This window comes from Ranitomeya imitator, chromosome 6, assembly GCF_032444005.1.
Source record: "Ranitomeya imitator isolate aRanImi1 chromosome 6, aRanImi1.pri, whole genome shotgun sequence".
NCBI classification, from domain to species: domain Eukaryota; kingdom Metazoa; phylum Chordata; class Amphibia; order Anura; family Dendrobatidae; genus Ranitomeya; species Ranitomeya imitator.
The window spans coordinates 313,648,131-313,672,924 of NC_091287.1; the positions used below are offsets into that span (position 1 = coordinate 313,648,131).

General features: G+C 42.1%; 1 protein-coding gene across 1 annotated transcript in view; it reads right to left on the reverse strand.

The window, feature by feature from the left end:
* GMDS (GDP-mannose 4,6-dehydratase) overlaps positions 1 to 24,794 on the reverse strand; it is a 1,108,130-nt gene that overhangs the window by 621,586 nt on the left and 461,750 nt on the right. Inside the window, exons 6-7 of the mRNA XM_069730760.1 lie at positions 21,050 to 21,242; positions 19,199 to 19,303 (exon numbers count right to left, since the gene is read on the reverse strand). Of these exons, the coding sequence (XP_069586861.1) occupies positions 19,199 to 19,303; positions 21,050 to 21,242 (298 nt within the window). The remainder of the gene's footprint in view (positions 1 to 19,198; positions 19,304 to 21,049; positions 21,243 to 24,794) is intronic.

Sequence of the window (24,794 nt, forward strand, 5' to 3'; positions counted from 1 at the left end):
AGTGAGTTAACATTTGCAATCACTAAGTGAATACTTAAATCACATATTAGATCTCTATGAAAGAAAGATTCAAGCTGATAATCTGTCCAAATGACCCCCCCCAAAAACAAAATTGCAATTAAAATCACATACAGATCTAATTTGAGTGAATTTCATTGCAGCAACTCATAAATGTGACTCGGCAGAGGAAATGACCCCTTCATTTCCATATGTACTCTTGCCAATGGCTAGGAATATGCCTGACGAAAAAGTGGATGCTGTCCTGGAAATATCATCTTACACTTACTATCTAGGAGCTAATTGATGCTCTGATCTGTGTGGCACTGCTTGACCGTGTCTGATCCACTTATACATAATACAATAAAAGTACCGTAATCAGTCGGACTTAGGTCTGAAGAACAAGGTGAGTTAATGGCTACTTTCACACGAGCGTCGGTACGGGGCCGTCGCGCTGCGTCGGCCCGACGTACCGACGCATACTGTGCAAGCGCCGCACATCAGGGGCAGCGAATGCATTTTTCCAGCGCATCCGCTGCCCCACTGTAAGTTGCGGGGAGGTGGGGGCGGAGTTCCGGCCGCGCATGCGCGGTCGGAAATGGCGTACACAACGCAGCAAAAAACGTTACATGTAACATTTTTTGCTGCCGACGGTCCACCATAACACGACGCAACCGTCGCTAATGTTAGTCAATGGAGAAAAAAACGCATCCTGCAAGCAATTTTGCAGGATGCGTTTTTTCTCCTAAACGACGCATTGCAACGTGCAGTGCACGACGCTAGTGTGAAAGTAGCTTTAGTTATTCAGGACTTGCCCACATATTTTGACCACATGAGGCTAGGCATGGTCTTGTCCCAGGAGTAAACCAGGGACAAATGTAACACTGTAAAGTTTAACAAAGGCTTTGAGGACTTCACTCCATACCTAAAAACAATCAGGGTACCACTGACTATGACAAAGGTTTGTGCCACCCTCCAAGAATATGCTTCTTCAGAGGATGACTGACCCACTGCGAAACTAATCATTCTGGATAAATGCAGACAGCACAATGTTCACCACAATGTCTCCAAACTCTTTCACATTTGTGACATGCTCAATATGAATCAGAACTCATGTCAAGAAAACAGGGTAGCAATGAGAGAATGGCACAGTGCTTGGCTATGGGCACAAGTCTCATTGTTGGACGTTGAACTCCCAAGTTGCCCTCCTGCAGTCTGTTTCTGACAATTTACTTACAAATATGGACACCAGTAGTCCGCTGCCAGTCATTTTGTTAGGCTTAGGCAGTGCTCATTTTCCTTCTTACGAAAAAGAGCAGATACATGTCCTGCTGTTGGGCCAGCTCTCTATGTAATGGTCCAAGGCTGGTGTCTGCTCTATGCACTTGGGACTGTGCTAGGCAAAATATTTTCTGACAGCACATCCTGAAGATGCTGGTTTACCATGCAATCAGAATTGGTTGCAGGTAGCACCTCATGCTACTAGTAGTGGCACAGAGGCTAGCAAAATTCAAATAAGAATCCCACAGGAAGGATTAGGAGAGATAATTGTCTGTTAGCACCACCTGCAAGTAGATGAGTAGAGATTCCTCTGCGTATGTGATGAAAGTATCCAGGAGGCAAAACATGTTGAACTGCAGTTTTTACCACTCAACACGTTTCGAATTACACAGACTTCATTAGGACAAACTGATGAAGTTTACTTCAAAACGCGTTTACCATTAAAAACTGCAGTTCAACATTTTTAGCCTCCTGGATACTTTCATCACATACAACGAGGAATCAAATGGTGTCTCTGGCAATGCATCAAAAATCCATATCTTCACTCTACTTATTAGACATACCTACATGGATCTGCAGAAGCCGTTTGTATCAGAATTTGTACTGCGTTTTGGAAACAACCCCAATAGGTGAGCACATCCTTGCACTCGCATTTCCTAGAAGACCATATGTTGCACTATAGTCTTCCAGCGTTTCCTTCAGGACCATCTGCCAATTGAGTCCCATTTTGAATGCACCTGTTGTAATTTTCAATTGTACCAAAGCAGATGAAATGGATTCACAATCGCTTTTGTTTCCTAATGGGACAAACTGATATCCAAGAAATTCAGTGACTTGGGGTTATACCAAAATCATTCCCTCAATATTTTTTTTTTTAGGATTTTTTTTTTTTTATTTATTTTTCACATCTTTGTAAAATGGCCCCTTAAAGCTGGCTTTACACAAGAAATCAATAGACAATACCAATTTTCTGAAAAGAGTGCAAATATGCTTAATACACTGTATAAGATTGGCAGATGCAGGGTGCATGAGTGTCTTTAGAGCCCACTGGAACTTAGCAGATCAACTTCCTTTGACAAGAAAAGCAATTTGTTCAATGCCAGTATTGCGAAAAGAACTAAAGAGAAAAATAAATATAATGATTTAGGTCATCATCTGTACATAGTCTCCATTTAGCAGATTCCAGAAATGAGAAAAATGTTAACATACGGTAATTATTTAATGCCATTTATGCTGCAGCTCTTAGTATCTGCCAGCCAAATCCTACACAAATGGCACATTGGATCCATGTGGTTGCATTACATTCGGGGTATGAACGTTTATAAAATACTGCAATTATATTACAGGACATGAAGAAATGTGGCCAAAGAAGATCTAAATAGTTATTTCATAGTCCTAAAACTCACTCATTACTGAATCTCATCTCAGGCATTACTATGTAAACTATGTGAAAGGTTTAAAATAAGAGGTAATATTTTTATAATTTGGTATATAGAAGAATTATTTTGAGACCACAGCATTAATTTTCTCCCACAAGGTGATTTATGGAGTTACAAGATGCCACAAAGACATTTCCCCCTTCTGCTTTATATCCATTTCCCATTCATTTAGTAAAATAAGTGGCTAGTTTCAGACCTAGATTTTTTTTTTTGCATTTACGTCTAATTAATACAGCACACGATGTAAGCTGGTAGATTGTATTTCACAGCGTTCTGAAGGGCAATTACATTTTGATGTAGAGTCCTATGTGGTTTGCTTTGTTTCCCACACCAGTACCCGCCTGCTCGAGGAATGTATACATGGTTCTGTCTGTCCTTGTCCAATGCGGGCGCTTCTTATCTTATAGGGAAAAGCTATGAGGGTGTGCCTACTGCTGAGGGTGGTTGTGAAACAGAGGGCATTCAGCATTATATAAGGGATTTAGGCAACGTTGCTGTTCATCACAAATAGAGGACAAGCAATCTTTGTTGTGGCGAACCAGTAAAGGGGGAAATACTGGTTACCTATAACACTGGAGCAATTGTTTTCCCATACCCACTTGAAGCTGGCACCACGAACTTCCTGATGCTAAGCATCTTGACATAATTTGTGGAAAAAGCAATGGTCCACACACTAAGGTAGGGTGTTTCCATCCTGTACATCAATAGATGCTATTATGTACCAATTCCAAACAAGTTATTATCTTCAGATTTGCGTGAATACATGCACTGTCTAAGGGAAACAACTCCACCTTACCCAATAATTACTAAGTGAGTTTTGCATTTGGCTTTTTTTTTTTTTTAAATTGGTCCTTCGTATCACATGAATCAAAAAGTCATTGCTCGGTTTTAAAAAACAGCAGGTGTATGACTAGGTAAAAATCCACGTGTGCATGTATGTGTGTGTATGTATGTATGTATGTATGTATGTATGTATGTATGTATGTATGTATGTATGTGTGTGTGTGTGTGTGTGTGTGTGTGTGTGTATGTGTGTGTGTGTGTATGTGTGTGTGTGTGTGTGTGTATGTGTGTGTGTGTGTGTATGTATGTGTGTTTGTGTGTATGTATGTGTGTGTATGTATGTGTGTGTGTGTTTATATGTATGTGTGTGTGTATATGTATGTGTGTATGTGTATATGTATGTGTGTATATATGTATATGTGTGTGTGTATATATGTATGTGTGTATGTGTGTGTATGTGTGTGTATGTGTGTGTATGTATGTGTGTGTGTGTGTGTGTGTGTGTGTGTGTGTGTGTGTGTGTGTGTGTGTGTGTGTGTGTGTGTGTGTGTGTATGTATGTATGTATGTATGTATGTATGTATATGTACATACAGTCATGGCCAAAAGTATTGACACCCCTGCAATTCTATCAGATAATACTCAGTTTCTTCCTGAAAATGATTGCAAACACAAATTATTTGGTATTATCTTCATTTAATTTGTCTTAAATGAAAAAACACAAAAGAGAATGAAGCAAAAACAAAACACTGATCATTTCACACAAAACTCCAAAAATGGCCAGACAAAAGTATTGGCACCCTCAGCCTAACACTTGGTTGCACAACCTTTAGCCAAAATAACTGCGACCAAGTGCTTCCGGTAACCATCAATGAGTTTCTTACAATGCTCTGCTGGAATTTTAGACCATTCTTCTTTGGCAAACTGCTCCAGGTCCCTGATATTTGAAGGGTGCCTTCTCCAAACAACCAATTTTAGATCTCTCCACAGGTGTTCTATGGGATTCAGGTCTGGACTCATTGCTGGCCACCTTAGAAGTCTCCAGTGCTTTCTCTCAAACCATTTTCTAGTGCTTTTTGAAGTGTGTTTTGGGTCATTGTCCTGCTGGAAGACCCATGACCTCTGAGGGAGACCCAGCTTTCTCACACTGGGCCCTACATTATGCTGAAAAAGTTGTTGGTAGTCTTCAGACTTCATAAGCCATGCACATGGTCAAGCAGTCCAGTGCCAGAGGCAGCAAAGCAACCCCAAAACATCAGGGAACCTCTGCCATGTTTGGCTGTAGGGACCGTGTTCTTTTCTTTGAATGCCTCTTTTTTTCTCCTGTAAACTCTATGTTGATGCCTTTGCCCAAAAAGCTCTACTTTTGTCTCACCTGACCAGAGAACATTCTTCCAAAACGTTTTAGGCTTTTTCAGGTAAGTTTTGGCAAACTCCAGCCTGGCTTTTTTAATGTCTTTGGGTAAGAAGTGGAGTCTTCCTGGGTCTCCTACCATACAGTCCCTTTTCATTGAGACGCTGACGGATAGTACGGGTTGACACTGTTGTACCCTCGGACTACAGGGCAGCTTAAACTTGTTTGGATGTTAGTCGAGGTTCTTTATCCAACATCCGCACAATCTTGCATTGAAATCTCTTGTCAGTTTTTCTTTTCCGTCCACATCTAGGGAGGTTAGCCACAGTGCCATGGGCTGTAAACGTCTTGATGACACTGCGCACGGTAGACACAGGAACATTCAGGTCTTTGGAGATGGACCTGTAGCCTTGAGATTGCTCATGCTTCCTCACAATTTGGTTTCTCAAGTCCTCAGACAGTTCTTTGGTCTTCTTTCTTTTCTCCATGCTCAATGTGGTACACACAAGGACACAGGACAGAGGTTGAGTCAACTTTAATCCATGTCAACTGGCTGCAAATGTGATTTAGTTATTGCCAACACCTGTTAGGTGCCACAGGTAAGTTACAGGTGCTGTTAATTACACAAATTAGAGAAGCATCACATGATTTTTCGAACGGTGCTAATACTTTTGTCCACCCCCTTTTTTATGTTTGGTGTGAAATTATATCCAATTTGGCTTTAGAAGAATTCTGTTTGTGTTTTTTTCATTTAAGACAAATTAAATTAAGATAATACCAATAATTTGTGTTTGCAATCATTTTCAGGAAGAAACTGAGTATTATCTGACAGAATTGCAGGGGTGTCAATACTTTTGGGTATGTATGTATGTATGTATGTATGTATGTATGTATGTATGTAAGTAATATATATATATATATATATATATATATATATATATATATATATATATATATATATGTATATGTATATGTACATATATATATATATATATACATACACACACACACACATCATATTTTCCGCTTTGTAAGACGCACTTTATTTCACCCAAATTTTGGGGGGAAATGGGGGTGCATCTTACAAAGCGGATATACCACTTACAGGCTGGGATGAGGGGGTGTCCGCCACCGCTGTCACATCGCCCGCCACCGCTGCTGCCCCGCGTGATGCTGGAGGCTCCGGTGCTGCGGGGGGCTCTGGCGACATTTTGTGAAAGACCAGAGCCCCCCGGCACTTCTTCCATGCGTTCCTGTATGACTGACTCCGGGAAAATGGCCGCCGGAATCTCGGGAGATGAGATTTCAGCGCTGTGATCTCATCTCTCGAGATTCCGGCGGCCCCCCTGCAGACCCCATCATCCCAGCCTCCAGCACAGGAGCCCCCTGCAGCACAGAAGCCCCCCTGCAGACCCCCTCATCCCAGCCTGCAGCAATGCTTTACTCTTGCCTCCAGCAACGACACTGGGACCCTGATCCACCGCAGCCACAACCCCTGGTAAGTAATAAGACGCATGGATTATAAGACGCCCCACCAATTTATTAAAAAAAGTTTTTTCCTATTTTTCTCCTCAAAATTTGGGGTGCGTCTTATAATCCGGAGCGTCTTACAAAGCTAAACATACGAGAGAGATTATATATATATATATATATATATATATATATATATATATATATATATATATATATATATATATATATATATATATATATACCTCCAAAAAGAACCTGAAGACCCATCTCTTCCGACAAGCCTGCAGTGATCCTGAAGTTACTGAACCGCCGCGCAACCTGCCCTACCCTCTCCTAGTGTTTCATCACCCATCCCCTGCAGACTGTGAGCCCTCGCGGGCAGGGTCCTCCCTCCTTATGTACCCGTGTGCCTGTTATCTGCTCATGTTTAATGTATTTGTCTATATTTGCCTCGTATTCACATGTAAAGCGCCATGGAATAAATGGCGCTATAAAAACGTATAATAAATGTATAATAATAATATATACACACACACACACACATACACACATATACACATACATACACACACATATACATATACACACACACACACACACAAAATCAAGCATATCAAAAAATGAATGGCTTGCAGCAGAATTTAGTTATCTAGAATCATATTAAAAAGTAGAATGATCAACTTTGATTTCCAGAATATAATGCTATAAATACACAGGGAACTCATATGGCAGCATTGTTACTGAAGACCTGTCACCAGGTCAAAGGTGGCCATTTTTCTTCTAATATATTTTTTTTTATATCATTTGTGCTGCACCCCTAAGCTTTTTTCTATAAATCTGCCATGCGATTCCAGAGATTTGACCTATTTACTTATCAATAAAGCTAAATTTCGATTGTCTTTATGAAGGTGTATGTGTCTTTAGGCTGCTTTACATAGTTACCCTGAGAGCAGCACCCTATTGGCAAAGACTATAAAAATTAACATGAAAAGCGAATTAAGAAACAGTCCATATCTCTGGAACAGTACAGTGGATTATATATGTATATACACATTTTTTATTTCATTATAATATTACAGAAAACTCAAAGGCAAAAGGAATAAAACAGCCCCCTTTTAGCTTATGACCGGTCCTTTTTAAAAAGAAATTTGCCAGCATATCACCCCCAAACTACTTATATGTGCGTGTAGTACTTTCAAAGAGGAGTCCAGCAATACAATTACATGGCCAGTCTTTTCCTCCATTAAAGAGAAATCAATGAGCAAATTGTGATGTAAATGAAGAGCTATTTGTAGAAATGAAGCAATAGTCACTCCAGCTCTATTCCCAGTCTAGTGCTGCCTCCTCCTGCTTGACTAACGGCTCCTTTGCTCCACAGCACACAGTCTTTCAATCAGAAAAAGATGGTGCAGCCAAAAGGCACAAGGCGGTGTAGTGTAGGGAACAGAGCTTGAGTGACAGATGCTTCAAATCTACAGCCTCATTTGAATATCAAGCCAAACACATTTCTCAGCAAAAAGGAACAAACTGTCCATGTAAGTATTGCTGGACTTGTCTTTTAAAGCACTATATTATTATTATTATTATTTATTTATATAGCACCATTGATTCCATGGGGCTGCACATGAGAATTGGTTACATACAAATTACAGATATCACTTACAGTAAGCAAACTATGGCTACGTTCACATTCGCGTTGCGTCGGGTGCAGCCGCGGCGACGCATGCGTCATGCGCCCCTATACTTAACATGGGGGGCGCATGGACATGCGTTGTGTTGCATTTTGTGACGCATGCATTTTTTGGGCGCAAGCGTCAGGGCGCAGAGGACGCTGCTTGTTGCATTTTTTACGCTATAAAAATGAACGCATGCATCACAAAACGCAGTGTTCTGATGCGTTTTGCATGCGTTTTTGCGTGCGTTGCGTCGCCGATGCAGCACACAACGCAAATGTGAACGTAGCCTAACAATGACAGACTGGTACAGAGGGGCGAGGACCCTGCCCTTGCGGGCTTACATTCTACAGCATTGTGGGGAAGGAGACAATAGGTTGAGGGTTGCCGCAGCTCCGGTGTTGGTGAGACGGAAGCTCCAGTACTGATGAGGAAACAGCAGGGTAACTGCAGACTGTAGGATTTCCTGAAGAGGTAGGTTTTCAGGTTCTGTCTGAAGGATCCGAATTTGGCTGATAGTTGGACATGTTGGGGCAAAGAATTCCAGAGGATGGGGGATATTCGGGAGATGCCTTGGAGGTGGTTGGGTGAGGAGCGAATAAGTGGGGAGGAGAGAAGGTGGTCTTGGGAGGACTGGAGAATGAGCGAAGATATCGGGAGATTAGTATAGAGATATGGAGGGGACAGGTTATGGATGGCTTTGTAGGTCAGTATTCGTAATTTGAACTGGATACGCTGAGGGAATGGGAGCCAGTGAAGAGATTTGCAGAGGGGGGGAAGCGGAGGAGTAGCGACGAGAGAGAGGAATTAGTCGTGCAGCAGAGTTAAGGATTGGCTTGAGAGGTGCAAGCGTGTTACCAGGGAGGCCACAGAAAAAGGATGTTGAAAACACAAAAGCGCACAGAGAGGTCAAAAATACTCTGTTGTAAAAAAAAAGTCACAGTAAATAAGTGCTAGTCAAAAAATGAAAAAATACAGGGTATTTAGTTAATACTTTTTTTTGCAAAACAAGTATGTTAAGCTGCTCCACCAATCGCCAAGGTATACCCATAATAGAGCATTCTTGTCTAATGTATATAATCCCTATCTGATGTATTTAAAAACTGAACAGGGCTCTGAGAGAAAATATCCACGTTGAACATGCGAGATGGAACAGCTACAATGCAAATGACCCACAGAGGAGTGGTGAACTCCTCTGTCTTGTAGAAACAAGAGAACAATTATACAACCAAAAACACATGGGCCACCTGCATAGCGAACAAGTCTGTAGGAACCTGTTCACACCACCAAAGAACTTGAAAACACAAAAGCGCACAGAGAGGTCAAAAAATACTCTGTTGTAAAAAAAAGTCACAGTAAATAAGCAAGTGCTAGTCAAAAAATGAAAAAATACAGGGTATTTAGTTAGAAAAAGGATGTTGCAGTAGTCAAGGTGGGAGATGGGTACATTGACTGTTGAGGACAGTATGGATTCTGGAGATATTTTTGAGCGGAGGCAACAGGAGGTGGAAAGAGCTTGGATGTGCGGTTTGAAGGACAAGGCAGAGTCAAGGGTTACCCTGAGTCAGCGGACTTCCGGTACGGGGGAGAGCGTGATGACGTTAATTGCGATAGATAGGTCAGTTAAGGAAGATCTGTGAGATGGAGGAAAGAGGTGTTCAGATTTGTCCACATTGAATTTGAGGAAGCGAGAGAAGGAGGATATGGCGGATAGACACTCCAGGATTCTGGACAGCAGAGAGGTGACGTCTGGGCCAGAGAGGTAGATCTCAGTGTCACCAGCATAAGGCTGCCGTCACACTAGCAGTATTTGGTCAGTATTTTACATCAGTATTTGGAAGCCAAAACCAGGAGTGGGTGATAAATGCATAAGTGGTGCATATGTTTCTATTATACTTTTCCTCTAATTGTTCCATTCCTGGTTTTGGCTGAGAAATACTGATGTAAAATACTGACCAAATACTGCTAGTGTGACGGCAGCCTAAAGGTGGTACTGGAATCTATGGGACTTTATGAGTTGTCCCAGGCCAAGTGTATAGATTGAGAAGAGTAAGGGTCCTAGAACAGAACCTTGGGGGACTCCAGCAGAGAGAGGGTGGGATGAGGAGGTAGTGTGGGAGTGGGAGACGCTGAATGTGCAGTTGGAAAGGTATTAGGAGATACAGGATAGGGTGAGGTCTTTGATTCCAAAGGAGGAGAGGAACTGTAGGATCTGTAGTAGGAGGCAGTGGTCAACTGTGTCGAAAGCAGAGGACAGGTTTAGAAGTAGGAGTATAGAGTATTGTCAGCTAGCTTTGGCTGTAAGTAGGTCATTAGTAATTTTGGTCAAGGCTGTCTCAGTTGAGTGATTGGGGCGGAAACCAGATTGAAGATTGTCAACGAGCAAGTTAGATGAGAGGTGGGAGTAAAGTTCAGCGTCCTGCTCCAGGAAGCGAATGGGAGCAGCGATATTGGGAGATAGCTGGACATAGCAGTTGAATTGAGGGTTGGCTTTTTAAGGATAGGCGTGATTGTGGCATGTTTGAAAGCAGAAGGGAAGGTACCAGAAGTTAGTGATAGGTTGAAGAGGTGGGATGGGATAGGTGTGGCGGGATGGGGTCAAGCGCACATGTGGTGAGGTGAGATTTGGAGATGAGACAATTAAGCTCCCCTTCAGTGATTTGTTATGAGCATATAAATAGTTTTTGGGGGTTTTATTGGGAAGGGGGGGTCAGAAGGGAAATATTGATGCCAAATTGCTTTTAATACTGATCTGTCACCATAATTCATAACAGAAATTGCACAGATTAATATATGAATCTCTTAACCATGACAGTTTCAGCTTCTACTAAACAGTGGCATATATCAGCAGGGGACTAGGGACACTGAGGAGTGGTCAATCAGGCTAGGTGGTTTGGAAATGGAGTTTGTTTTCATCAATGATTACACCGCCACTCTGGCATTAAAAGGGATATCCAGGACTTTTTTTTTTTTTTTAAGTGTGCCTTAGCACTAACAGGCAAGTAGTTGCTAACAGAGGCAACTACCTGTCTGTTGTACCCGGAACCAGTCATTGACTGCTCCTGCCGGAGATTCTGCTGCTCTCTGTCAGAGCAGCAGTTTCTCTTCCCGTTGACAACGTGGGACTACTGGTTTCATGCTGATTGACAGTAGACTTCCCTCAATTAGCCAGCATGCCACAAGTAGTTTCTCCCTGTCATCAGGAAAAGAAACTGCCGCTGAGCTGACGTGTGTATTGCATACGGCGTGTAGTGTGTGTCTGTGTTGCATACGGCGTATACAGGATGTGAAGACATTACAAGGTAAGTATATATTAAGATTTTTCTTATCTTTTTAAATCCTGAGCATTCTTTTAAATTTGAAAGAATGGACACCAGACTCATCAGGTCTAAGGGTACCGTCACACTGAAACGACGCTGCAGCGATACGACAACGATGTCGATCGCTGCAGCGTCGCTGTGTGGTCGCTGGAGAGCTGTCACACAGACCGCTCTCCAGCGGCCAACGATCCCGAAGTCCCCTGGTAACCAGGGTAAACATCGGGTTACTAAGCGCAGGGCCGCGCTTAGTAACCCGATGTTTACCCTGGTTACCAGCGTAAACGTAAAAAAAAAAAAATTACATACTTACATTCCGTGTCTGTCCTCCGGCGCTTTGCTTTCCTCTGCACTGTCAGCGCCGGTCAGCCAGAAAGCAGAGCTGTGACGTCACCGCTATGCTTTCTGGCTGGTCGGCGCTCACACAGGATGCAGGAGGAGTGCAGAGAAGCAGAGCGCCGGGGACAGACAGCTGAAGGTAAGTATGTAGTGTTTGGTTTTTTCACGTTTACGCTGGTAACCAGGGTAAACATCGGGTTACTAAGCGCGGCCCTGCGCTTAGTAACCCGATGTTTACCCTGGTTACCAGTGAAGACATCGCTGAATCAGCATCACACACGCCGATCCAGCGATGTCAGCGGGAGATCCAGCGACGAAATAAAGTTTCAGACGATCTGCTACGACTCTCAGCGGGGTCCCTGATCGCAGTAGCGTGTCAGACACAACGAGATCGTAACGATATCGCTGGAACGTCACGGAGCATGCCGTCCTAGCGATCAAAGTGCCACTGTGTGACGGTACCCTAAGAGAACTATTTGTTAATGTATTTAGTGTATATTATGAAGTCACTTGACAGATAAAATTTAATTGAGTGATGTCTGCAACAGTACTATCTTTGGGAAACCTCATTTATTTAAGCAAATTCTGTTAGTCAACAATTATACTGATAAGGCAATCATTGACATTTTATGGTCCCTCTTCATGCTAAAAAAAAAAAAAAAAAAAAAAAAAAACGCATCAGATTAGTCACCCTGAGAAATGTTCTGTGATGCAGTAACGGAAGTAAAAACGTCAAGTACAGCACCTGCCCACAGCAATTTCAATTACTTTGGGCATAAACAATCCTTTTTAATTATCCATTTTAGGGTATGTGCACACATCATAAAAACCTTTAATCGTAAAACAAACTCCATGGCAGGTGGATCCGGAGTGTGTGCTTCTCTTCTAATAGCCAAAATTAGTCATTGAATAATATGTTGAACTGGATGGTGGCCCGATTCTAACGCATTGGGTATTCTAGAATATGCATGTCCACGTGGTATATAGCACAGCCACGTAGTATAGTGCACAGATGTAGCATATAGCAGGCCCACGTAGTATATAGCACAGGCCACGGAGTATATAGCACAGGCCACGGAGTATATAGCACAGGCCATGTAGTATATTGCATAGCCTATGTAGTATATACTCACCTTCCGTCCACAGCTGTCACCGCCGCATGTGCTGCGCTTTTTCCTGCTGTCACGGCAGGCATCACTGACCGCGGCCGCTAATTTAGTCCCCGGCTTTTGGCCGCGGTAGGCCCAACAGCACCCATGGTCCCGGCCGGCTCCGCCCTCCTCATGGCGACTCCGCCCCCTTTGCAGCGCTTCTGGCCGGGCCTGTACAGAGTGGACGGGGACTCGCTCTGCATACTTCCTGGCCTCCCCTGCCCTTTTGTCTACACCCACTGGCTGGCCGCGACCAATGAATATCCGTGACAGACAGAGACGGAAGTGACCCTTAGACAATTATATAGTAGATATGGTGACTTAAGGTGCATTTACACTGCACTTTGTCCCATGCTCAGTAGTCCTATCGGGGCTGCGTTGAAATTACCACAGGAAAACGAGATTTGCACATATGCGCCGACTGAGCCATTGACTAAAATGGTGCAGAGTCTACGTATGCTCCGACATTCATTTTTTTTGGGCATGTATACCTATTGGAGGACACTCACTGTGTACTACGTCTGAGTTTCTGCCTCCAGTAGATGTATACACAACAGCACATGTTGACTGTCAGCATCATTGCAGTCAATGGCCCAGTAGGGGCATACATCCGAATTCTGTTTTGTGGAGGGTTTGGATGCAAGCCCCAAAGGGACCACTGAATGTAGGAAAAGTGCAGCATGAAAGGGCTCTAAGAACTAGACCAGGGGTCCCCAACTCCAGTCCTCAAGGCCCACCAACATGTCATGTTTTCAGGATTTCCTTAGTCTTGCCCAGGTAATAATTGCATCACCTGTGCAATGCAAAGGAAATCCTGAAAACATGACCTGTTGGTGGGCCTTGAGGACTGGAGTTGGGGACCCCTGAACTAGACCACCACTCAGATGCGCTAGAAGAGGATCAGGAAACTCTCAAACTGCATACTGACCGCATTACTGAGCTAGAACTGAGGTGTGAGGACTATGAGAACAGATCCAGAAGGAGCAACATACGAATTAGAGGACTCCCTGAACATGTTGTTGCCCTTAAAGATACAGCAACAGCCCTATTTACGGCCCTCTTACCTGACCTGGACCCAACTCTACTCCATATTACAAGAATACACAGAGCTCTGGGCAGGCCACGATCTAATGATATGCCTAGAGATGTAATACTAAAGATGCACTACGAAGAAACTCGTGATCAGATCTTGCTGGCGGCTAGAAACCATCCTATTTTACCCGGCCTACCAGACTCAGTGCACATTTATGCGGATATTGCACCCACCACACTGGCCAGGAGAAGGGCCCTTAGGTCAATTACGACCTCACTACAAGAGGCCCAGGTCAAATACAGATGGGGCTTTCCATTTGCCCTTATATTCACATTCAAATCCCAACTCTACACCTGCCGGTCCCTAGAGGAAGGAACTCAGGCATTAATTAAAGCTGGTATCTCACTATCTTCGGAGACTCCCTCGCTCCCGCAGAGAAAACCCAGGCCTGTAAGAGAGTGGAGAAACCATCCCAAAACAAGAAGCCAGAACACTCAGATTACTTGACTTGCATGGTCTAGGGTTTGACATTTTCAAAATGTCTTGTGTAACTTTGGGTTATGCTGTGGGGCCAGTTATTGGTTTTGCCCTGCTTTGAAGCTAGGTCATCTACCTAGCAGTTAACGCTCGGTCTATTTACAGTTGAAATATCTACTATTACATTATGTAGTACCCTTCTCCCCCTTCCGCATTACCCCCCCCCCCTTTTTTTTCTTTTTTTTTTTTTTTTTTTTCTCTCTCTCTCTCTCCTCTTTCTCACCTTACTTTCTTCCCTCCCTCTTCTTCCTTTCCCCCACATTACAAAGTCAACTTTATTGGATTCATGGGTTGGGGTTCTCGGGGTTGCAACATGCTGCCCAACCTCGGCGAGTCTTGGTGTCCTTCTTAATATGGGATCCCAGATCGCCGCATCTTGTGGGCTCAACGCCCTTTGGAAAATTTATGTCATGTTTTGTGTCAACGTCTTCCCCCTGTCTGTCTCTTTCCTCTTGTTTCCACATAGAGTCTATTGCTGTGAAGATAGATTTGTAGGTCGGAGTCGGATGGAGGACGATGGGCGGCCTCTTAGTAGCAGTGCCCACTTAATTAAGCATGTGTAGAGTACTTTCCCATAATGTGAGGGGCTTCAACTCGCCTCTAAAACGTAAGAAGGCCTTCCTCGATTATCGGAAACACAACCCGGATGTGATCTGCATTCAGGAAACCCACTTTTCAAATTCCTCCCACCCCAAATTCCTAGATACACATTACTCGAAATTCTTTCTCTCAACCTGGGACCGCAAAACGAGGGGCGTGGCTATTCTAATTAATAACAACCTTCCATTCCAACCCACTAACACGTATTCAGATCCTGAGGGCAGATTCATTATTCTGATGGGGACCTTGCAGGGTCTAAATATATGCATTGTCAATAGCTACCTACCAACTGCCACTCAGACTCGGGTCATACGTCTAATCTTATCAAAATTAGCTTCACTCTCATATCATCACCTCATATGGTGTGGCGACTTCAATCTCACTTTGAGCCCGTCACTTGACAGTAGCTCACTGAATCGAGTTGACATATCAAAAACAGACAGGAAAAAAATTCTACAAATGCTGAAAGTAAATTGTTTGGCAGATATCTGGCGAGAGCTAAACGGCCCTCAGAGAGGATACACATTTCTCCCCTGCACAAAAGTCCTATTCTAGAATTGACTTACATCTCACCTCTTCCAAAACACTCCCCTCGGTTCTATACTCCAGACATATAGTATCGTCTTGGTCTGATCATGATGCCGTACTTTCTGCATTTAACTTTAACATTACCACTTCTAGGCTGTTTAGGTGGAGACTGAATGAGTCCCTACTAACAGACCCAGCGGTCTTATCTACAGTAAAGGACGAGCTGAACCTATACTTCCAAACCAACAATACTGCATACGTGTCCCCGGGAAATGTGTGGATGGCACACAAAAAATTTATAACAGGGACCCTGATCAAAATCGCCTCTAATAGAAAAAAGCAAAGGACCGAATTGCAACTGCAATTAGAAAACAAACTCTCAAAATTAGAACAGGCAAATCAAAACCTCCCTTCACTTTATCTAATCAAGAAAATTCGGGATATTAAATTACAACTCAATACCATTTTAACAAATAGATCAGAAAAGGCCCTGACATGGACTAAATCTACTTTTCACAAATATGCTAACAAACCAAGCAGCATGTTGGCCCGTAAACTTAGGAGTAGAGAGCTCCTGAATAATATTCCCTCCATTAAAGATCCTACAGGCCATATTACTGCCCACCCAGATGTAATATATAAAACGTTTCAGCAATATTATCAAAACCTATACTCCCTCTCGCAGCCCCCTTCCCCGACTCGCATTCAGAGCTTCCTCAAGGATCTAATACTACCTAAAGTCCCAGACCCAGACACAGCTTTCCTCCAAGCGCCAATCAACTCTGACGAAATAAAAGCAACGATTAAAAATTTGAAAAAAAACAAGGCTCCTGGGCCTGATGGGCTCACAGCACAGTACTACAAAAAATTTGACAGCTTACTCATACCTCACATACAGAGCTTTTCTAATGCTCTACTAAACGGAACTCAAATGCCTCCTGAATTTTATATTGCCCACGTAACTGTAATTCCAAAACCGAAAAAAGATCACCTTTACCCCAAGAACTATAGGCCTATTTCATTGCTAAACATAGATTTAAAAATTTTTACATCCATAATCACGGCCAGAATCAATAAAATACTGCCCCATCTTGGTCCATCGAGATCAGGTAGGGTTCATCCCCAAGAGACAGGGCCCTGACAATATTAGGAGGAACCTTAATCTAATACATTCAGCTAACCACTCCAAGCAATCCTTACTCCTATTAGCACTCGATATAGAGAAGGCCTTTGACTCGGTATCATGGTCATACTTATTCGAAGTCCTCACTAAGTTTGGCTTCCCGAGAGGTATAACCTCTTGCCTTAAACTGCTATATGATCGCCCCTCGGCCTATCTGAAATTACCTTCAAACCAGCCCACCCCTATTAACATACAACATGGTACCAGGCAGGGATGCCCGCTTTCTCCGGCCTTATTCGCACTAGCCATGGAACCCCTAGCGCAAGCTATCAGAGCCAACCCTAACATTAATGGACCTATAATTAGAGACGATCAATACAAGGCTAGCCTTTTTGCAGATGACCTCCTATTATCCATAGTCAATCCCGCTATTACACTCCCAAACCTCTTTGTCGCTCTCAATGAGTTTGAACTGGTTTCTGGTCTAAAAATTAACGTTGACAAATCTGAAGCCCTATTTATTAACACCCCCAGGGACATACAAGACAACATAACAACACAATTTAAATTTACCAGAAATGAGAAGTACTTAACCTATCTCGGCATCAATCTAACCCCCCATAGGTCGACTTTATTTAAATGGAACTATGCCCCCTTAATTAAAAATCTCAAATCGGATCTTGCCAGATGGTCATCTATGCCCTTATCCTGGTTAGGTAGGCTACACGCCATTAAGATGGTTTCCTTACCACGATTTCTGTATGTTTTCCGATCTTTACCCATCCCTGTCCCTGCAAAAACGTTACTAGATATCCATAGCACGATCTCAAAATTTTTATGGCAGGGAAAAAGACCTAGGATAAGACTTAAAACCATGTTTATTAGTAGAAGACGAGGAGGTATGTCTCTGCCCAACTTCACTCTATACCATAGAGCGGCCCAATTAGCCCAACTAATAAGTGCTAATGCAGACAACCATAACGCACCCAGATGGGTGAACCTTGAATCTCACTTTTTGACCCCATTCACCCTACCAGGCCTCATGTGGTCGTTGCAGAGACTTCCAAAAGGGATCCATCTGACGGCTCCATTCACAGCACACTCCCTGATGTTGTGGAGGAAGGAAAGATTTAAACACTCCTTGCAATCCAAAACTTCCTTAATGACGCATATTTTTCATAATCCAGCTTTTCCACCAGGGTTGGAGCCCCGCCCTTTCCATTGGTGGGTGTCTAGAGGTCTAATTACCCTTAAACATCTTACTTTGCCATTTAATATCTTACTCACTAAGCAAGAGTTCACCCAAAAGTACTCCCCACCTAACTCTGAAATATTGCGTATCATCCAAATTTTCCATTTTGCTGAACAAATCTTGGGATATGGTGTCACCCACCGCCCGTCGGGTTACGAGCAAATATGTTTAAATGACCCACTGGGCAGGGGAGCTATCTCTTTAATATACTCAAACCTGAATGCAGTATCAGAGGATGTAAAACTCACATATATGATACAATGGGAAAAAGACCTTAATAAGATAATGTCTCCATTGGAGTGGCAAAAGTGCTGCTGCACCCTCTCTAATGGAAGTCTTCAAACCTCTTTAGTTGAAACATCCATCAAGCTCCTACATAGGACATATTTAGTCCCGAGTAAATTACATACCATCTACCCAAATTTATCAGATCGGTGTTTTAGGGGGTGTGGAGCTCTGGGAGATCTAAAGCATATATGGTGGGACTGTCCGATTGTTTCTACACTCTGGTCAAAGACCAAATCTATTGTAGAGGAGCTATATGGTGGAACGATTCAGTTAGACGCAACGGTGTTCCTGCTGGGAGCTAGATACCCGGGCTTCTCCAACAAACTCCATAATCTAGTCAATCAATTGTTCCTCGCCGCTAAGCTACACATTGCAACAAAGTGGAAAACAGCTACCCTATCTCTTTCCTCAGTAATTGACAAGATGAACGATATCATGTTATGTGAACGAATACAAGCTACAAGAGAAGACTCATGGGAACTGTACTACCAAATATGGAGACCGTGGATTGAAAGGAGCTCTAGCAGTAATCTCGACCAAACCTTAACACTATCTCTATGAGGCCAATCTGGTGTTACATTGCCTTCCTTTGACCGGCTCCTTATACCGGACCATTGATAGTACTATAACACAGTAGTAGATCTCTTACTACCCTCCCCCCCCCCTCTTGTCTTTTTCATCCACCTGTCTTTGTCTCCGTGTTTAACTGTTTTGTTTAATAACCACCAAGGTTAATTTAGAATTTGATATTATTCATATATGCTCCCCTGCGTGGGATTCTGTTGTGAAACTTTCTTGGGTTTTTCTTTGAAAAATAAAAACTTGTTGAAACTAAGAACTAGACCACCAAACTCCTGCAGCAAACCTTTTCATAAACTGCTCCAAATTAGGGTTTTCAAAACTATAGAGATAGTTTTGAAGACTGCTTTACACCAGTGTCACAATGGCGCCCCACTGAAATCTACCAAAAAAAATGTGCTTAGCAACAATGTTTTATAGTTTCTAAAATTAAAATCAATTTAGTTCCTAACCTCTACGTGGGCTCTCATGGTTGAAAAGAATACCATTAACCGCAAACAGTTTGTAGGCTTCTCTGAAATTCACAACAATCCAGTAGGCATAGAGTTTGGCGGCTCCTGTAAAACAAAAAGATATATCTCCATTGTTACAAGAATTCTCTACAGACTTGTTAGTATTAAAACAAACAGTTTTGCAGGACTGTAATATAGATGCAAGAGGGGTGCATGAGCTTTTGACTGTGCAATGCCATATGGACGCATAATGAAGGATTTGGGTAGGTTTACTTAACAGGAAAAAAGTGACAACTTCTATTAGATTACTATGCATGAGTGGTGGTCTAAGGGTACCGTCACACAGTGGCATTTTGATCGCTACGACGGCACGATTTGTGACGTTCCAGCGATATATTCGTGACGTTCCAGCGATCTCGCTGTGTCTGACACGCTCCTGCGATCAGGGACCCCGCTGAGAATCATACGTCGTAGCAGATCGTTTGAAACTTTCTTTCGTCGTCTAGTGCCCCGCTGTGGCGGCATGATCGCATGGTGTAACAAACGTGTGCACGATATTGTATATGATGTGCGCATAGTAACCAACGGCTTCTACATCGCACATACGTCATGAAATTATCGCTCCAGCGTCGTACATTGCAAAGTGTGACAGCAGTCTACGACGCTGGAGCGATATTGTTACGATGCTGGAGCGTCACGAATCGTGCCGTCGTAGCGATCAAAATGCCACTGTGTGACGGTACCCTAAGGAGGAACGTTTCTCCTGGTAGAGAATTTCAAAGCTGGTGTTAAAGGAGACTTATATGCCAATTTATATACCCAAATAGCCTCTTCAAAGAGGAAGAGGACTTGATCCGTAGCAACACCTACTGGATGTAGCAACTCTAAAAATTAATATAGACCCTTTAACGAGCCTTGCCACATGATTTAGGATATTAAGCCAAAGCAGAAACTTTATTTGCAGATGTGTTTCAGAGTGTTTGCCTCTCATCAGTGCAAGGCAGGAGATCTAATTTATCTAGGTGACAAGCCTCTGACTGTCTAAGATGGAACAATTCACCTTGTGAAGAGTGCCAAGCTGGCATTAGGAGACTTATAGGCCATGCAATGCTCCTCTGGAGATCAAGTCCTCTTACTCTCGGAAGAGGATATTTGCATAAGTATGGGTGGACATTCATCCTAAAGGTACCGTCACACTAAACGATGTCGATCACTGCAGCATCGCTGTTTGGTCGCTGGAGAGCTGTCACACAGACAGCTCTCCAGCGACCAACGATCCCGAAGTCCCCGGGTAACCAGGGTAAACATCGGGTTACTAAGCGCAGGGCCCTGCGCTTAGTAACCCGATGTTTACCCTGGTTGCCAGTGAAGACATCGCTGGATCGGCGTCACACACGCCGATTCAGTGATGTCTGCGGGAGATCCAGCGACAAAATAAAGTTCTGGACTTTCCCCAGCGACCAACGATCTCCCAGCAGGGGCCTGATCGTTGGTTGCTGTCACACAACGATTTCCTTAACGATATCGTTGCTACGTCACAAAAAGCAATGATATCGTTAACGATATCGTTATGTGTGACGGTACCTTTAGAAATTTCAAGGTCATATTCCCAATGTAAAACAAAACAAAAAATGGAAACATGTCCTAACTTGATCCATGTTTCAGATCAAACTGGCCAATGAAAATCAATGGCTCCTTGAAAACAAGTTATATAGGCATCCAAAACTTTTGACAAATTGTTTTCCTAGGTTATGACTTAATCCAATTAAAACAAAATTACAATATAATATAAAATAGTTACTGTAACAGAATAACAGGTATTTTATAGGGTCCTGTCAAGTGCTGACATACCATATGGGGATCGAGGGTAAAATGGAGTGGTCTCTTTCTGTGGAATTTCCTGCACTTTTCCATACAGTTCACTGGTTGAGGCTTGATAAAACTTCACTGTTTCAATAAGGCCACAGGTTTTCACTGCATCCAGAAGACGCAAGGTTCCAACACCATCAACGTCGGCGGTGTACTCAGCCAGGTCAAAAGATATCTAAAATAAAACAATAATAAAGTATTAACATGAGGAATATATTGGGTTCATATTTTGAAAGTAGATTTGTTCAATATTATATATACATTGGAAAGGGACAACACAATTCACAGCCAATCTGAAAAGTAAAATTATTATTTAGGATTCACAATTACACCATGAGTTGGCTATTCCTATAAAGACAAAAAAAAAAAATACACATGACACAGTGGCTGCATATTGATCTATTTTATTCAAAGATACTGATAGATTTTATTTAGCTTTCTACCATTAAGTAAATAGGATCCATGTCCGGACCTGGTTTTGAGTGGGATTTCAGACGTAATGTCAGACGTAGAACGCAATGTTAAAGCACCCTAAGGGTATGTGCACACGTTGCAGATTCTCTGCGGATCCGCAGCGTTTTTTTAAGGTGCAGAAATGCTGCAGATCCGCAATTAATTTACAGAACAATGTAAGTCAATGAGAAAAAAAAATGTTGTGCACACTTTGCGGAAAATCTGCTGCGGAAACGCTGCGGTTTAAAAGAAGTAGCAGGTCACTTTTTTGTGAATCTGCAGCGTTTTTGTACCCATTCCATTATAGAAAACCGCAGGGGTAAAAACTGCAGCAAATCCTTAAGAAAACAGCAGCAAAAACGCACAAAAAACGCTGCAGAACCGCAGATGCGTTTTCTGCCAGGAAAGGCAGAATCTGCACCAGAAATTCCTAAACCTAATCTGCAAAGTGTGCACATAGCCTTAGTAATCCAGTCTGGAAAAAACTGAGAACAACTAGTTTTTATTTAAAGCGTGTACATACTAAAATGCATTACCTACATTTCGAATGATTTTTCAGGTATAAAAAATACCTATTAACTACATCCAAGACATTACCTATTTCAAGCAGTACTATACATTTCAATCTTCAATAAACAAAAAAATAAAAGCACTGCTATCCAATTTTGATCAATACTAGCAGACGTTTTGTCTCTAGGGAGAATGGCTATGGTGCCCCTTTTAATGAAGACAAGCACTTAATTCTGTCGTTACTGAGCTTCCCTTTCTGTCACTTAGGAGGATGGCAATGCTAACAAAACGAAAAAAAACTAAACATACTTAAACTTTTTTTTAAAGAGCCTTAGCCATGCAGGATGTTAAGTTGCATTCTACAGTAATTTTAATAAAACAGAGTAACATTTCTATGCCCTATTTACGAGCATTGAAAATGTAAAAACCTAAAACCATATCAAAATGTCACTTCTAGTTTATTATCCATAGATATCCTTGTTTAGTATGCTAACTAAGATTGACAAGTATGGTCTACGAAGACAATGAAGAATGACACAAAGCTGTGAGCTTTCAGTGATTTCTGACTTACAACTTAATGCAATAAAGCCATTGTAAAATAGTTTATCAGCTATTAAGTAATTACAAATGAGTGATAACCAAGAGATAAAAACTATTAACATTCCATCTAATATGCATTGTAATGTCAAAACCAGGAGGGCATAGTAGGATTACGGTACTCAGTCATGACAGCAAAAATCAGACCTGAGCACACACCTAATGAAAACCTTTTGTATCAAAAGCAACTCCCCAAGCCCATAAAAACCCAATAAGAGTTAAAGTGACAGCCTGAAATCTGCAACTCATGAAGTGAGGGATCCATAAAGAGTTGCCATTGTTCAGGGTGCAGGGAACAGAATGAGATACAGGACTCAAGAAAACACCAGGTTTCTCACCAATCCTAAAGAAAGAAGCTTTTTCTGTGAAAAAGCAGAAGGATTTGCACAAGCCTACATCCTCAGATGATCTGTGGCGAGTCCTCCAAGATGTTTATGACAACTTCCCAGCTGTGTTCCTTTAAAAACTGTGTGCAAGTGTACCTAGAAGAATTGATGCCATTTTGAAAGGAAATATTGATTTGATATATTTATATTTTGTTCACTGACTTTGCGTTTTAATTGACAAAAATAAACTATTACTTCTACTTTTTAAAGCATGGTTAGTTTTCAGCAATATTGTATTTCCACACTTGCCTTAAACTATATCTTTATCTATATCTATATATTCAGAAAACAATAATGGAGAAAAAATGTTGAAAAAGTTAAGGATCTAATTAAAAAAAAAAAAAAAAAAAAAAGTCAAGGATTTTCACTAAAATGGCTGGAAAAGGTTTATGTGGTGAATTATACTGGCATGTTACAGCTTGTAAGCAACAACAGTAGATGGGAAATAAGGAGGGCTAGAGGCAGGGAACTCGCTTTCTGGAGGACATGAGTAAGAGATGTAAGAGATAGCCAATTCATTTTTCTTTATTTCTGCCATGGGAATCTCAGACTAAGAATAAATGTGGGAGGAATTTTTTTTTTTCCCTTGTTCTGCATATCCACAAGCAGAACACACTTCTATGTGAAAACCTTTTGTTTGCAAAGTTAAGATGCAATTTACAATAAAAGAAAAACAATATATTTTCCCAGGACAATAAACCGTAGACCATAACTTACAACACGAAATAGAGATTGCTATGGCAACTGCTGATGCCAGTAGTGGGGGATAGGAAACCACTAATTGCAGGGCTGCTAAAACAATGAAAGTCACAAAGTTAATCACAATTTCCAGAGCAAAATTATTTTTGACATAAAAATTCCATTTGTTTTATAGCCTCAGCTCGGCATAGGGAACGGTGTTTGTGTCATACTTCAGGGGCGTAGAGACAATTTTATTTTTAACAGAAAAGCTGGGGAAGTGATTAACGCAAAAGAAATGGAGATGACCCTTTCCATTGACTCGGAATTGAGTTTCCTTTGAGGTTGGTGACACTACAGTTCTGCAGCAAACAGGCACAAAAGCAATTCCCTGTACTATCCTGCAATGCCATCTTCATTGCAAACAGGAGTACTGCACTGCATGGTTGTTGGCACCGCACCGCGTGTTTGCTCTGAAAACTTAGCCTCATGTATATAAAGGCTTGTGGAAGCAAGACAAATGCAGTCAGTTTGGTTTGATTCTCCCATTTATTGCTACAATACCAAACATTAAATCCATTTTTAATGACGATCTGTCTGCTCTCCTGACAGGTCTATTTGTAAAAACTTACATTCCCACGTAGTGACCTGCTGGAAAAGAATTTCATAAAGCCCACTGATGGCATCTTTCTTGTGTTATTCCTTCTAGAATTTTAGGACTAAATTGACAATCGTCCAATCAGGGGCGGCTATGTGAAATAAGGCCACACCCCTATGACAAAGGGAACAGCAGCACCCAGCTGTCAAGTTATACATATATTTATTCTGCTATACAGTGTATAGTGAAGATTAGTGGAGTCACCTACAGATGATTGTCAAGCAGCGAACCCCCAAGGCTATGTGCACATGTTCAGGATTTCTTGCAGAAAATTCCTGAGAAAAACCTGAAATTTTCTGCAACAAATCTGCAAGAAATCTGCATGCGTTTTTGATGCTTTTTTTCCCGGACATTTCCCAATGCATTTTATAGTGGGAAATCCGCAAGAAAAACCCGCAAGATTAATGAACATGCTGCGTTATTTACCGCGATGCATTTTTTTTTG